Raw genomic sequence first — 17,172 nt, 5'->3', positions numbered from 1 at the left:
GTTCGGTCACAAAAAAAATTTTTAAATTACATAAACACCTACAAACCGATCGTTCTCCTAGTTTACTTTTACCAGTCTGCCCAACCGAAATGTTGGAGTCTTCTCATATAATAATAATTTAAAGATGTAAATAATAACGTTTTCTTTGTGCAGTTTTTGTCTTGGTGTCACCTACATTCATACAGTAGCGTAGCGAGGGGGGGGGGGCGGGGGGGGGGGGGACATATGGCCCCGGGCGCCGACCTTAGGGGGCGCCAAAATGGGTTGGAAAAATAAATTGAAAGGTTGAGGGGGGCGCAAATTGAAAGTTTGAGGGGGGTGCAAATCAAAATCTCGAGGGGGGGGGGGGAGGTGTAAATCGAAAAGTTTGTCCCCGGGCGCCTGGAAGGGGCGCTACGCCTCTGCATTCATAATCATATAGATCGGGTCATGCAATGCCCCCCCCCCCTCCACCTCCTCAACACAGACTAATGCTATTGCCCGTAAGTTTTAAGCCGATTAATCACTTCAGTGAGCTTTGGATAATTGTATTCATTGTGTCTAGTTAGGCTTTAGGTTGACCGTTGAGGTATTGCTTTTCGTGGATTAGTTAGGAAATGGACATGCTAGAAAATAATAGATTCAGAGTCAGCTCAGATTTTCATTTCAGCCTACAGTTATAAATTATAATAGTATTGATAGTTAGTGTACATAGTAAGAAGTAAGAAGGCATATAAAATAGTTTAATCCGACTAAGCGATGTGGACTAGTTACTGATATTCAACAAAAGTAGATCTATAGGCCTATATAAATGTATGTATGTATTGCTTTTACATTGTTTCTAAAGTTCTTAAAGGTTCGGCATAAAATCGTTCGGCTTGCGACTCTTACGGGCCACACGTAAGGCCCACATATTTGTGTATTTTATCGCCAGTTAGGCCTAGGTCAAGGTCAAAAATGGACAAATATATTATTTTGTAATCGATTATAAAAAATTATTTTTCCCATTATATCAATAATAGTCCAGTATACGTTTATTCAACATGTTATCGAACTATGAGGCAAGTAATGTTTGAAGACAAAATTATACTTTTATTTTTGAAAAGAAGTTTGTTCTAAATTAAATACTAATGGACTACTTTCCTATTGAAAAATAAACAGATATAAGTATCGAAATCTTGACATTTATTTACTTGTATTCGAATTTTTATTTAACCATGCCCACCGCTTTTTAGCTATCTTCACAATACACATTGCAGTGAAATTTTGGGGATCCCGTTGTCCAGAATATTCTACGTAAGTTTTTACTTTTTGGTTGTTTACTTTTCGGCTTACTTCTATTTGCAAAATGCTAGAACCTTTTTCAAATGCTTTATTTTGTATCATCGAAATGCACAGAGATAAAAATCTAGAAATTTAAATAAAAATAGGTCTATAATCAAGATTTAGAAATCTAGCTCTAGTATTGGACTAGTAAAGTTGAGAAGAGAGACTGTCAACAAAAAAACGTGTGGCTGGTGTGACCGTGCGGTGTTGGTGCCTGAAGTCCGTAGTGTAGTAAAAAAAGAGTCTAGATCTAGATCTAGATCTAGACCTGTAGTTTAGATATAGATCTAGGTGAAGTAGAAGTACGGTTAAATTGTTAATAAAGATCTCTAACTATAGTTACCTAGTACTGTAGTACAAGATCTAGATCTCGTAGAGTGTAGACTAAGTGTAGAGAGTACTCTAACAGAGTAACAGTCTATAACACTAGCACAGGAGTTCAGCTACAGTAGAGAATACTGATAGAATCTAGATCTAGATCTAGAGATTCTAGATCTAGATATCTAGTTCCTAAAATATTTATTAGGATTAGATCTAGCGTCTGCAGACAATTTAGTTTTGACCATAGGCCTATGGTCTTGGACCTAGATCTATGTAAATCAGCATAAATCTAAGTAGTAAGTAGTAGTAGGCCTATAAAAAATAATTTTAACTTTTTGCTGAAATGGAGAGCATTATTCATTATAGTTTATAGTCCCATGTTTACATTTAGTTCAAAGCATATTCTTCTTTCTTAGATTATTGGTAAAGTAAAACAACAATGGGCTCTGTTATACCAGATGATCAGCTTCAAATGCTGAAACAATTTGTTACACTTTGCAAATCAAATAGTGATTTGCTTTATCTTCCTGAACTTGGATTTTACAAAAGTTATCTGGAGAGGTATGTATTTTTTAACTTTAGGCCTATAAAAACCATTACGCCAAATTAATATAGGCTAGATGAAATATACTATAGTTTGATTACAGAGTATATGTTATGGTTTTATTGTGTTTGGTTTTTTAAATAATGTTAAATAAATTTAACTAGATCTACTATTTAATTCTACAATATGTTGAAACTTTCTTAATACATCTACTTTCTTTAAAAATTGATAGTTTGGGTGCCACAATTCCACCTCGTAAACAGGCAGAACCGCCAAGAGATGTACCAAAACCACAGCCACCACAAGAGGAAGAAGAGGAGGAAGAGGAAGAAGATGTGGAAAGTGATATTGAACTTGGCAATGAAGGTGTCATAGAGGACAATGATGAAGACATGCCTGTTTATGGTGATGACACTGTAGAGGTGACTGATGAAATGATTGATGAGGCTAATGACAAACGCTCCGCAGCTTTGGATGCTGCCGCTGAAGGCATGTTGAACCATTCATTTCTTTTTTCTCTGATCGAAAATCTCAAGTAAATTATTTTTTAGCCGCCTATTGTTATTTTTTTTCTGCAGATTCAAAATAATAGTCATACTTTTTATCTAATAGGTAGATATGAAGATGCTATCGAGCAATTAACAGAGGCAATCAAACTGAATCCATCATCTGCACTTCTGTATGCGAAAAGGGCAACGTATGTAATCTGTTTTGAAAACATTTTTTTAAAGAAAACAATATGTTATTTAATTTTAATTAATAATAAAATTATTATGAATTTCAGAATTTTTATTAAATTGAACAAACCAAAGAAAGCAATTCATGACTGTACTAAAGCAATTGAGCTCAATGCTGATTCTGCTCAAGGTTACAAATGGAGAGGAAGGGCTTACAGGTAATACCAAAGTTGTATACTAATATGTTTATTAAAATACTGTAATTACTACTTTTTAATGGGAAAATGTAAATTTAAAGACTTAAACCTTTATGACGGTAACAGTATTCAGTTAAATATTCTGTTTTTCTTAGTTGTTTTGCAGAATCAAATCATTTATGTAATTTAAAAATGTATTTTTATAGGTTGCTTGGTCAGTGGGAGGAATCTTATCATGATTTAACTTTAGCCTGCAAACTAGATTATGATGATGATGCTAATGTATGGCTGCATGAGGTCACACCTAATGTAAGTTGAACAGTTTACAAATATTCTTATAATAAGTACATTGATTAGGTAAGCCACAGATATATACTGTATGCACTGTAATAAGGATGGTAATATTTAACGTAATATTTGTCCTTATTTTATTTCAGTTTAGTTTTGGTTTACATGGATGTATTTAAAAGTTGTTTCATATTTTAATTTAAACCAGGCCAAGAAAATAATGGAGCACAAACGAAAATATGAGAGAATAAGGGAGGAAAAAGAATTGAAAAAAAGAAGAGACAGGATTAAAAAATCACGTGAAGAGTATGAACGAATGAAAGAGGTAAGATCAGAATGTTTTACACCCAATGATTTTAAATCTTAAACTATTTTACAAACATTGTAGTTAAATAGTGGGGCAGGGCTAAATTACTTGACAAAACACTTTGCTTTTTTTTTTAATCTACGCAAGCTACGTTATTTTAATAACTTTGTATATATTGATTTTGTTTTAAGCAGCAGAATGCACATAGTGATGCAGATGGCGGATTTGCTGGTTTTCCAGGGGCATTCCCTGGTAAGAATTTTTTTTAATATACTTGCATTTGCTGTCATTTGAATTTATTTAAATCTTGTACATTTTCTCTAAAATAAAAGTCTTTTTGTCAGTTACTTTTATAACTATATAATCACCTGCTTTCTAATCCTAGGTTCAGCAGGAGGTATGCCAGGAATGCCTGGACTCTCTCAGTTGCTCCAAGATCCTGAGCTGTTAACTGCTTTCCAGGTAAATTAACTGGTGGCAGAAAGGTTATTGTATATAATCTAAATGTAACAGCAAGTGGCCTGTTTTTAAGCATTTCATTTTATTTAAAAAATTGAATGCACAAAAAGAAAATCAGATTATAGATCCGCTGTATACTCTTAGTTTTAAAAGTAAAATAATTTTGATGTAAACGTATGGGGTTTAGATATATAGTATAATGAAATTTTAGCCAGTTATTGGTGTCAACCTATTTTAATGTCTATATATATAAAATGCTCTTCAGTGTTGTTTGAAAAAGTGTTTTTATTGAAGTGTTTAAAACTTTTAAAATTTTCAATTCTTTAAACTTCAATACGTTGTTTAATTAAATATTTTCACTTAAATTTCTTTCTTTATAAGTAGTTAATGTGGTTGTTGTTTTCTTCTACGTAAACCTTTCTAGGACCCAGAAGTTGCTCAAGCTTTCCAGGATGTGGCCATGAACCCAGCCAATATCTCCAAGTACCAGAACAATCCCAAAGTGCAGGCAGTTATCAACAAAATGGCAACCAAGTTTGGCAGCGGTGAGGGGGGTCCTGGGAAAGGTTTTCCAGGGGCGTTCCCTGGTGCAGGAACTGTGTGATGTGTCGCGTGTTGTTGTTTTTTAGTAAATAATTGAAGGAGAGATCAAGAAATTTTGTATGGTAGATTGTATAAATAACCAGTTCACTCCTCTGTCATCACAGATAATTCATTACTTTCTTTAGGTAAATAATAATGGGAGAGTAGGTAATGATCATTTCAAGATTTTTTTTTTGTTCTTTTCAATTTCTTTGCTTGTTCAATTTTATCATTAGTTTTTTCTTTCTAATTTATGTTTGCTAGCCTTGAATAAATGGAATGATAAAGTATTTATATTAATAATGGATATGTTTATATGACAAACTTCACTGAGTGTTGCTAGGGTATATGCAGTTTTTTATGGCTGCGAAACAGGAAGTGAATGTATTGCTAACAAAAAATAGCATGTTTTTGTTTTTAATTTTTGAAATGGTACAACGTAATTAAAGTGAATATGTGTATGTTCTCAGATTTGAAAAAGTTACATACAGTCAATCAATACCATTCATTATATTTGTATATTTCTAAAACTATTTCTTAGCTTCAACTATGACCATTTACAAAAGGCAGATATATTAGAAGAGAGGCAGGGGTATCTTTTGTGATTTCTTAAAATTGCTGCTGTTGGATAATTTTAAATTTTGTTACTAATTTGACTTGTCATAGAAATGATTTCTTTATACGTTTTCAAATCAAACTTGATATTTAGATGAATTTTTTTACTTAAGAACTTTCACTCTTCACCTCTGCAAACAGTACAATTTTGTACTAGTTTTAAATTTTTGAAATGTAGAAATTAGTCATAAACATCATGGATATATATAGTTTTTTATATACCTGTTCCACAAACCTTACTAATCCTTACCTTTTTTTTTATACAAAAGGATGCCACTTTCTCATATTTCTTTAAATCCAGATTTCACATGATTTATTTTATTATTTTGCAAAACCATTTGTATTTTTAAAAATAATTGTAATCTTCCCCATAATCTTTGTCAAATCCAAATCAATTTATCTTTCTTTTATAAACTGGGATAATTATATGAGTTGTAATCTTGTAGGAAAGGTGTTTTAGTGTTGTGTATTTAAATTAAATTTGATGTAATACCTTCCTTATGTTATTGCATTTAACCATAGTTTTATTTTTTAATTAATGCCCACTGCCTTATTTGCCAAGCAATATAAAGGGAGTAATGGATAAAGATTCAAATTCTTCACACAGTTAAGTCAATTGCTTAGGTAAATTAAATTATCAATATTTATCTTTTGTTCTGCTGACCATGTTTAGTTATCCGAGAGCATTGTGTTAGGCAAAACTATTAATGCAAGCCATTTTTTTTTGTTGAGGTTTTGAAAAAGTCGTTTTGACATTTTTAAAAAGAATAATTGCCCTTTTCCGCTTTATATACCAATGGCATTCTTTTTTTTAAGTAGATCTAACACTATTAAATATAAAATATGTTAATATTTCACAATTGATTTTTACTACATTGTATTCATGTTTTTATATGTGAATTTGTTATTTTAAACATTCATTAAATCCATCTTTAAGAAAAGATTAAAAAAAAACTACTTGTTTTATTTGCAGTTTTGCTATTCAAAGCTTTCTATAAAAAGAACACATTTTTAATTTAATCTTCAGCTATATTAAATGGAAGGATTCTTGTCAACTTGTTCATGTCCAAATTAATTTTTCTTTATATTTTATGTAGGCCTGGGCAAAATAAAACTGCTTGATATAAAAGTCGTAATTTTAAAAGTTTAAAAAACATTTAAGTAGTAGGTTACAGAAATTTTGGTTTAGACCAGTAATAATAGTCTTAGTTATCATTAGTGGGTCTTCCAGGAAAGAATCCCTAATAAAAACCATTTTCCTACATACAAAATATATACATTTGAACAGGGGTGTTTGTATGGGTGGATCCTACATCCTCTAGTCTACCTATGCCTCTGGACATCATCAATTGACAACCTATTAGCCGTTAATTGAACAAGTTTTTTTCTATACTAGAAATATTTGTCTCTTGAATTATCTCCTAAAAAATGAAACAGCTGTTGGCTAAGGTTTAAATCATTTATTAATCTAAAACAATTCTTTTTTAAAGATTTTAAACTTGAAACAGTAAAAAAATTATCACTTTTGTTCATTATTTTTAATTGCAGAATATTTGAAAGATAATATTAGCAATTTTCATTTATGCAAAAACCATTGGTTCTTGTTTTAAACCGGTTGAGAAGCTGAGGTAAAAGTTTGTCAATGGCTTCATCTATATTATTTAATGGACAAGGTAATAATTGGCATAAACGGTTTTGTAGTAATTGAAATTCAAGTAAAGGGTTCGTTTTAAAGAAGTTTGCGTACTTTTTCTTATTGGGCAAATCAAATTTACTGACGTAGCTGTGCTCTAGTAGTTTTAAAAACACATTGTTTTTCTCAGGCTCTTCAATAATATTAGAATACAGCACGTTGTCGTAAAATAAGCGACTTCTTTTCTCATAATATACCTGCAGAAACGAGTCGATGGTCAATGCATGCAATCGCACTTTGATAGCATGACTTCGCACAAAAGCTATTTTGTTTTCAATTTGATTCTCAATAACTTGATTTAAATCTTGAAGTAATAATTTCTCCTCATCTAAAAAAAATTGAGCAAGGGGGTGAGTGTGGATTGTGTTCAACCAGAATGAACCCACATAGATCCTGGGAGGCTCCGGGGTGTGTGTGAACGAAGCAAGTCCCCAGAATAAAGTCCCATGCACCTTCATCAGCTCCTGCTGGGACACAGTGTCTGCTTTGTTTAGGAGCATCCTGACTTTGCTGTCGTGTCCCTTAAGCTGAAAAGTATAAAAAAAAAGGAAAGACTTCTTAAATACAGCATCTTTTGGTAGTATCATAATGGACTTTTTTTTTTTAAATGGGTATTGGACTTTTTTTGCTGTAAACCACTGAAAAAATTTATGTCCCATTTAACTTAATTAAGAGCAAAATTTGGTTATTGGTAAGGACAGATGATAGAAAACTTGCCCAATATTTTTCCTTTATTTTTTTTATAATTGGAATATTACTTTCGCACCCAACCACTAGACCAACTTAAAACTGAAAATTACATAGAAAACGAAATTAGCCAATGCCTGCCCTGCATAAAACTGAAAAAAACAATTACCAAAGAATATACATGCTCCAGCTCAGCCCCCATTTCTAACTTGGTAGGGTCAAAGACAAGGAAGATGATGCTAGCACTTTGTATGAACCACTGCAGCACATCAGAGAACGGGTAGCTCCTCCTCTGCTGTTTCTTATTCTCCATGATGCCGGGAGTGTCAACGATTGTTATTTGTTCCAGTAATGGTGATGGAACTTCTACTCCTTTAAGGTGCTCCAGGAAATCCTGTGGTCAAAAACATTAGAAAGTTTTTAGTTTTACTACTAGAGGCAATGCTTAACACAAAAAAAAGTATTAATTCTTTTTCTGAAGTAGATTTGCAATATTTATACCCCCCCCCCCCCACCGCGCGATATATATATATATATATATATATATATATATATATATATATATATATATATATATATATATATATATATATATATATATATATATATATATATATTATATACTCGCAAGCTTACGTAGGCTTCAAGTGGGGAGTTGCGGTGGATAAAGTAAAACAACCGCGTATGACTTCTTCGTCGACCTCACCCCTCCCCCACCTTAAGTTTTAAAGCAGAAAGAGTAGTTCAAGCAGTAAAGATACTTTAACTTTTATCACTGGCTGGGCTAAAAAAAAATTTGGTGTGCTTCTAGTCTGTAACTTATAAATATAAATCTTTTCCCACCCTGTCGCTAAACGTCTTATCCCTTGAAGTCTCCACCCTCTGTCTCTCCCCCCCCCCCTTTTAAAAAGATGATGTCACATTACACCCACCTCCAAAATATTTGAACTTTTTTTTAATAAAGTAATATATATCAGAGAAATAATGTGTATAATAGTAGGCCTAGTGTCTAAGATATCAAATAACTTTTTTAAATATTATTATTATAAACTATTAAATCCAGACTAGGCAGAGGCGTATCCAGGTTTTCGTTGTAGGGGGAGCGAAAAGAGCAAAAAAAGGCGCCGAACTTTTAACACGTTCTGTATACGTGTATTATATATATATATATATATATATACATATATATATATATATATATATATATATATATATATATATATATATATATATATATATATATATATATATATATATATACATATATACATATATACATATATACATATATACATATATACATAAATACATAAATTATATACATATATAATTACTAGCTGTATGTCATTACTTCGCTATGATGTAAAATAAATTAACACACAATGTAGGCCGACAAAACAAAAACTGTATCAATCTAAACAAAAAAATATATATATATATACACACACTACAGCCAAAAACAATGAACGTAACACAATCTTTTTTGTAATTCTTGTAAAAACAAGTTAATTAAAAAGTCTAGTGACATTTAAGCGCAATTTCCTTATGTTATCTAAAAATAGCTCTGTCGTAGCGTAAATCAAGAGCAGGGTTAGTAAAACCATTGGTTAGTTATTAAAACGTTTTTTATTAATTTTTTTTCCAGTATTTTACATGTTTTATTTACAATAGAGTTACATGACTAAAAACCATTGCGCGCCTAGCTACTGAACGTCATGACGCAGCCATTGAACGTGATGGCGCAGCTATTGAACGTGATGACGAGTGTGGTGTGGTTGGAAAAAATGCCTACTAATTCGGTCAAAATTTTAATTAATTCAAAAAAATTTTTGTGACCGAACGAAAGGATATTTTTGAAAACTTTCTTCGGCAATATTGTTCTAAATTATGGTAAGAATCGATTGGTACATGTTTCAAGTCGCTAAGTGGTCTGGTTGCCGAGATATGGGCCAAAAACTGCTTTTTTTCGAGGTTTTTTGGCTTTTTCGGGAAATCCATGAAAGAAACCCGGAATTTTTATGGCCTATGTTCATCCTCGTAACTTGCTTAACATAATTGCTTTGGAACTAGTCATCGATATTGCTTCGTTGAGGAGGAGATACGACTTAAAGCTGCGGACACACTTCCATCCATCCATCCATACATCAAGAAATGACGGGTTAATAAACGCAATTCTCCAGAATGGAAATTGCGCTAAAAAATTTCTTACATAATAATTCCTGGGAAATTATTTAAGACAAGTGAAATAGGGGAAATAATCACTCTCTTAATATAAATATGTATATATCTACACATTTAATTATAAATGTCAAAACAAATAAATAATTACTTTAGAATATAATGAAATTATTTAACACTATTCGTGTTTACAAAATCTTTTTGTCTGTAATCAGAATTTAATATAATTTCATCATAAATACAGCATATTGAAAGTTTTTAAAATCAGAGTTGGTATTAAACCATGCTTTTCGATATAATGGAAAAACATTCGGATAAATAGCCTACATTTAACTAAATATAGCATTATAGGTGTTTTAGTTCAGATCATATATTTTTAATTAACTACTAATTAACTACTGCTTCTTAGTGTTCTTTAAAGATCATTTTTTAACATAGTGATTGGTATGGGTTAGATCACTGTATTGATCATACACATTTTTACTGGTAATTGCAAAAACAATATTCACAGAGTTTTACGTTTAAAAAGCTAATTTTCTGGCGGCATGGTACTTTGGTACATCATTACGAGTTTTTCTACATGTACTTAACAGATCAGTTCGGGGTGGGTTGGGGGGGGGGGGGGGTTCACCTTCATTCACCACTGTCCGTTCACTTTAGGTCAATGATCCAACCCAGTGTATACCTAGGTGTGACATTAATGTCGCTCTACACAATTGTGGTGGTGAGGTGTGTGTGTGTGAGGGGGCGGGATAACCAACTCAGAGTGAACATAGCGCCAGTTTTTAGATGCCTGTTCTAAACATACGTATATATTATACAAATATATACTACACAAATATATATTACAGAAATAGATTTAAATAAGTAGCAGTGGTATTATGACAATATTTTTTTACAGAAGGGTCCGTGGGGGAGGGGGGGGGTTGTAACTGTTTCATATAATTTGTAATCGTAATCACTATCGCCCAAACTGTAAGAATACTACTACTTCATCGTGATGACGTTGTTGACCTTGTCAAAATGTCCCCACCTCTACGCAGTTTGCTCATAAGTAAATTTAAATAAAGGTGCCACATGAGTTGTATTTGTTTCTGTATTGTAATTTTTTTTAAATTAATCGCACGATTCAAACTGTATATATAAAGTAATTATGTGTAAAGTTTAATGTATAACATTTTCTAATTCAATTATTCGTAAGTAAATACATTATACAGTTGCCCTAAACTTAACACCCCTCTTGCCAAGTGGTACTACCGTAGAGGTTTTTTAAACATTGCAATGCATCGTAATGGTTATTTTTAAAATGGCAAACTGATGCAGCTGTTAATACGTGTTGTAAACGTAGACACTACTAGACTAGTACAATAATGCTTAATTGCTGCATGAAAAGAAATCTTGTGATTTACATAGATGTGCCGACCAAAAATATTTTTTAAACAAATATCATTGTTTAAAAGTTTGAGTTTAAAAAGTTTCCAAAAAGGCGCCACTTTGATGAAAATGGCCAGAGGGGGAGCGGCAGCTCCCCCTGCTCCCCCCCTGCGTACGCTACTGAGACTAGGATTGCAAAATCCACTGATTAAAATTAAAGTAAAAAGTAAAATAATAAAATATATCATGCCTTTTGCTAAGTCGAAACGGTAACGATGTACAATCCCCCACCCAAAAAAAAATTTACCCTTGCATCTCCTTTTATCACTACACCCCCCTCCCCCCCCCCCCCCCCCCCCAACCGATAAAAAAAAAATTTCAACCAACATACCTACCTGCCCAAACTTTTCTAACGAACCAAATGTTGTTCTTTGGTCGCTAACGAGTTGCATCCCTTTAAACATCCGATACTGGGGGCCGTGCTGAATAACATAAAACTCGCTTGTAGTGGGTTCAGCACCTACGTGTTAAGTTTATGATTAATAAAGATTAATAAAGTCGGATAACTAAAGAGGATTTAAATTACACGAGGGCAGAGTCGTAGGTAGGGGAGGGGGCGACCGGGGGGGGGGCGCCAAACGGGGTAAAAATAAATAAAATAAATAGCACACTTTGAGCTGCATGACTGAGTACACAGTTTTTTAAATAGACTGCTGCATGGTTTTACCGACTGTTTTCTACACCAATGTGAGATACCAAAATAAAAACTGTTAATAAGGTAAAAGGACTGGTAAAAAGCGCCCCATGCTGTTCCTAAATTCGAAAAATTGAGAGTTTGTCCCAGCAGTAGCGTAGCGAGGGGGGGGGGGACATATGTCCCCGGGCGCCGACCTTAGGGGGCGCCAAAATGGGTTGAAAAAGTAAATTGAAAGGTTGAGGGGGGTGCAAATCGAAAGTTTGAGGGGGGGGGTGCAAATCAAAATCTTGAGGGGAGGTGCAAATCGAAAGTTTGAGGGGGGGGGGCAAATCGAAATCTAGAGGGGGTCGCAAATCGAAAAGTTTGTCCCCGGGCGCCGGGAAGGGTCGCTACGCCTCTGTGTCCCAGGCGCTGAAATGGGCACCTCTGTGTGGGGCCCTCAACTGGACGAGATAATATTGGCATTTCAGTAAGATGACCTTTGTGTTTACATATTACTTGGTCACAGTAACAAAGGCAGCACTACTATGTATAACAGGAAAAAAAAAGGACGACCGAAGAGTACCTGGCGTTGAACATACAGAGCAAAATGACGACAGAGGATCAAATGCTGGGGAAGGGGGTGGGGGCGACTGATAAATTTGGCTAAAGACAGACAGGAGTGTTAAGGCAGTTATATGGTTCTTAACATGGGTTCGATTGAACCCCATGGGTTCGGTGAGTCAATGTCAGGGTTTTCGGCGGAAGTCAAGACACACGCACGACTCAGTGTGGACAATAGAACTATTAAGAAGTGTTTGGTGAATGTGAATATAAAACCGATAGGGTTCGGCACCTCCAATAAGGTTAAGAATCATTTCTCTAGAGCGCATAAAAGGGAACAGTTGTTACACGGGAGTATGCAGGTTTTTATTTTAGGGTCGTGGGATGGTTCGGAACTGCGGATCAGGCTTTGTGTTACATGACGATAGTATAGTATAACATTGTGTACGATGATTTATCAACATCCCATAAATCAAAGAAATTATGGAGAAGAACGGTAGAGGAAGAGGCTAAGACAGCTGGGCTCACGTGGGCACAGATGAAAGGAGCAGCCCAAAAACCGAGTCCGCTGGAAATGTGTAGTTGCAGCCCTATGCTCCCCAAGGGCCACAAAGGAAAGATGATGATGATAAATCATATTTATCCCTAACCCAACGAGGTTCTGATCAACATCTTGACGCATTGGTCGGCTTAAGTTATATGCTATAGAGAGTAATAGCTACATACTTCTACTGGAAGCTGAGCGTTTATTTCATTACTGTTACTTGTTATATAAACGATAGTACGTATTTTCTTCTTATATATTTTTTTCACCATTTTTCTTAGTGCATTAAATGAAAATAATTATGAATAAAAGGAGGCTTGTTGACAAGTTAGGATACCAAGCATTAGCCAACTGGATAAGTAACCCTTTCTTACCTGTATGTAATGCATATGTTGATGTTTTCAAGTTAAGCAGGTAATTGATGATTGTGGTTTTGCCCGTGCTCCATGGTCCAATCAGGAGAAGGATTGGTTTGGTGTAGACATTGATGCCTGTGAACAGACCGTTGCTATTTGTATCAACTTTGTCTCCGTGTCTTTTAGTATTGTTAAAGATTAGTTTGTCAAAACAAAATGTGCTTGTTTGTTACCCGCCAGTATTATGGATAAACGGTTTATTTAAAGTTTTGAAATATTTAACAAGAACCAGATCAAATTAACACGACAAAAACAAACATTAGAAAAGCTTAACTTGAGCAATAATTAAAATGGCAGATAAGAAAAAATTTCAACAAATTAAAAAAAAACGCAAATAACATAAAATCTAGACTAGAAGTACTAAAACTGAAGCCTAAAGTTATGCATGATCTATGCTAAAAGGGGACGATGATGTGAGAGTGTGTATTTTATTTATTCCTCACCTAATAAACTCTCCTCATAGATATTGCTGTACTTGTACGCCATCTCTAGTGGTTTCACATTGCCTTCGTAGATTGAACTCAAATTTTGTAAAGTGCTCATCGAAGCATCTACTGTAACAGAAATCTGTTTTAGACACTTCATATGTTGCTTATACTGGGTATCTCTCGGGGCTGATAAAGACTTTCGGGTGAGCAGTCTAGCCCTCTACCTCTAGGCCACTCCGTCCCACAAGTAGAGGTCGAGTAGTCTCGGAAGCAGGGGCGGATTAAGCTTGGGCGGGGCCCCAGGCTTAACATTTTTGGGGGGCCCCTGATATATATATATATATATATATATATATATATATATATATATATATATATATATATATATATATATATATATATATATACTATTTTTAGAAAATCATGGATTGTTTTAACTTATAGGAACATTTGACACAGATATTTACAAAACTGCTAATTTAAAAAGCAGTCAATTATGTTCAGAGTTTCTTTAAGGCATCTCTTCGGGGGGGAAATTGTTGTCCGCCCATCCCCCCAAGTGCACCCCGGAGAAAAAAAATCTGGAAGAAACACTGAGGACGACATCCCGCGGCTGGTGGTGAGAGAAGTAAAGCCTGGATAGAGCCTACGGATGAATAAGCGACCAACATGCAGTGTTTCAAACCAACACCTTCGTGAGACTGATTCAGTCCACTATTTGCCAGTTTGTTGGAATTGACCTCCCTGGCTAATGGGAGTCAAACTCAGCCGGTATATCCGTGTCACGATAGATATTGAACAGTCATTCACGAATTTATATTGGGCGTGAGAAAGCTGGAAATGCACACTAACATTGAACAAATATAAATATCCATGAGAATATTATAATGTCGTTACAGAACAGACGATAAAGACTTTTGGCACTTGTTTGCATGCAGACGCGAAAAGAAAAAAGAGAATTTCAAACCACTCTATGTAAGAAATGATTAATTACATACAGAGGTTAAACTAGGCCCAAATAAAACTAGTAAGCACAGCATAAGCATAAAAAAACCATACCTCCAACCTCTTAGGTGTCATCCATTTTAAGGCATACAAGAAAGTTGAATTTCCACAGTCGCCCTTTAAAGAACGCCATCCCTGGCCTGTTTCTGTCTAGGCCTAATTTAGGCCTAAATGTCGGTTACCTTATTATAGGGCCTTTTTGCCGCGACATAACTGCCCATTGAGTAGGGTTAAAATAACACGGGTACTGCCGTATTTGTTTTTAGGCCTACATTGTTTATGTAGTTTTGTTTTTGTTATAAACAATACAGAGTATAATTCAATGATTGTGATGTCTACATAGCCCTCCCCACCTCCACCTATACGCCGTCCGCACTTTTCCACAATTGTCTAAAGTTTTAGATCCATAAGTTGATGATTTCTTATATTCTTACGATAAATCTATCTTGACGCCAACGAAATTACAAGCTAATGAATTAGGCCGCCTAACTGTTTGTGGCATATTTTGATTTATTTTTTTTTTAATTAAAAGTTTCGAGTTTACAATAGGGCGTAGAACTCACGACTGCTGACCCAAAAGTCCTGAGCTCTAAACCCAGGTTCATATCCAAGAACACCAAACACAGACGAGTACCTAGATCAATCTCAAATTTTAAAACTACTAAAGGAAGCTAGACATAAATCATGAGCTGATCAGAATGTCTCATTTCCTGAGAACAACTAAATATGTGAACCTAATATTCCCTATGCTCACTAGGTCCTGATGGGCAACAAAGATATTAATCTAAGGAGTTTTAATCCAAATAACTAGATCAGGATATCCTGTAACAGGGGCGTAGCGAGGGGGGGGGCGGGGGGTGCGGACCGCACCGGGTGACACCATTTAGGGGGGTGACACCAAGGCAAAAAATAGCAAAATATATAGAGAAAAACTCGAGGGGGGGGGGGTGCAAATCGAAAGTTTGAGGGGGGGTGCAAATCGAAAACTCGAGGGGGGGGGTGCAAATCGAAAGTTTGAGGGGGGGGGGGGGTGCAAATCGAAAACTTGAAACTTTGTCCCTGGGAAGGGTCTCTATGCCTCTGGGGGGGGGGTGACACCATTAAGTGCCGCACCGGGTGACACCCGACCTCGCTACGCCACTGTCCTGTAACTAAAAAAATTATATCCAAAACATCATTTCTAATGACAAAAATGTAAAGCATCTATCATGCATTTCTTAGTAGTGTAGTGGGTAAGCAAAAACGGCCAGGTAGTTTTTCATTGATTGTTAAGGCTGGTCAATAATGTTGCTTGTCTGGATGCTTGCTAGTGAGACCTAATTCAGAATGTAGACCCTATGCCTAACATTTATATTATTTTATGTTTGTTACCACCTCGCTACACAATATGACGCTATCTGACTAAATAACTTTCAAGTGCTGTGCATTTTTCAAAAGGCGTCAATCATAGACTCATGTGTCAGAACTCGACCGCTATTTAAACTAAAGTGTGTTCTCGAATATTAATACATTGGCATTTATAGTTTAAAAAAATTAAAAAAAAAAACAACAATTTAGCTTTAAAGGGAAATCTACTATCATTTAATAAGGAAATTTGGGGGCCCCTAAAAATCGGGGGCCCCTGGCTGCAGCCCTCTTAGCACCCCCTTAATCCGCCACTGCTCGGAAGTGATAGACAAATCTCAATTTCATTTTACAAAATATTACATTAGACTGCCCATATTATAACTCACAAATATCTGCTTATTATAGCCTAGAATAATTTAAGCGATAAACTGAAATTCGAGTAGATTTTTTCCCCTCCATTCTGAAATGTAAAACATATCAAGGTGTTGACAGGATAAGAAACAGAAATATTTCAAAAGATGTTTTGTAATGACCAAAACAAACCGTTTTTTTTTTTACTTTTTTATTCTAAAATGTTAAAGAAAGTGATGGGGTGGACAATATAAAAATGAAATGAAATGTTAAGCCTGTATATTATGAGCAAAGATGGTCAGTGTGGAGATAATTTATACAGGGGCTAGTGCTAAATCAAATATTCAAATTTTTGTGTTATTGAGGCAAGGTCCCTTAGTTGTTTCAGTTTCTCATTCTTGGGTTGGCTTTATGCCCTAACAAGACCTGTAATTTGTTTCTACGAAAATAAAATACATAACAATATTAGATCCATTTTATTACCATGAACAGTAAACTTCTCAACTGTATGAGATCCATTTTTTAAATTCAGAATTTCGTCGATGTGTGCTCGATTCTTTTTTGGCTCGTGCTCTGAAATGAGAATGTGATCTTTTTAAAATTGATTATAAAGG

General features: G+C 34.7%; 2 protein-coding genes across 4 annotated transcripts; one reads left to right on the top strand and one right to left on the bottom strand.

The window, feature by feature from the left end:
• Nucleotides 1-1,214: 1,214 nt before the first annotated feature.
• LOC131929275 (hsc70-interacting protein) lies at nt 1,215-6,256 on the top strand. Of its 3 annotated transcripts, none has more exons than XM_059285352.1 (10): nt 1,215-1,275; nt 2,043-2,187; nt 2,403-2,659; nt 2,783-2,867; nt 2,955-3,065; nt 3,251-3,353; nt 3,541-3,657; nt 3,834-3,891; nt 4,025-4,101; nt 4,523-6,256. In XM_059285352.1, exons 2-10 carry the CDS (start codon nt 2,066-2,068, stop codon nt 4,700-4,702), a joined length of 1,110 nt encoding a protein of 369 aa, XP_059141335.1. In that variant the 5' UTR covers nt 1,215-1,275; nt 2,043-2,065; the 3' UTR covers nt 4,703-6,256. The 3 variants fall into 3 exon arrangements, with proteins under 3 accessions (XP_059141335.1, XP_059141333.1, XP_059141334.1); XM_059285350.1 differs by having other exon boundaries at nt 3,831-3,891; XM_059285351.1 differs by lacking the exon at nt 1,215-1,275 and adding an exon at nt 1,518-1,536 and having other exon boundaries at nt 3,831-3,891.
• A 533-nt stretch (nt 6,257-6,789) lies between these two features.
• Nucleotides 6,790-13,974, bottom strand: LOC131929274 (sarcalumenin-like). Its single transcript, XM_059285349.1, has 5 exons — nt 13,871-13,974; nt 13,386-13,502; nt 11,623-11,747; nt 7,845-8,069; nt 6,790-7,515 (listed from the first exon to the last, which is right to left on the bottom strand). Exons 1-5 carry the CDS (start codon nt 13,968-13,970, stop codon nt 6,862-6,864), a joined length of 1,221 nt encoding a protein of 406 aa, XP_059141332.1. The 5' UTR covers nt 13,971-13,974; the 3' UTR covers nt 6,790-6,861.
• Nucleotides 13,975-17,172: the final 3,198 nt, after the last annotated feature.

The sequence above is a fragment of the Physella acuta genome, unplaced genomic scaffold (genome assembly GCF_028476545.2).
Source record: "Physella acuta isolate Inbredline_101_S28 unplaced genomic scaffold, ASM2847654v3 ptg001602l, whole genome shotgun sequence".
Classification (NCBI taxonomy): Eukaryota; Metazoa; Mollusca; class Gastropoda; family Physidae; genus Physella; species Physella acuta.
The sequence above is the reverse complement of the archived record's forward strand: the minus strand, read 5'-3'. Positions and strand labels throughout refer to the sequence as shown.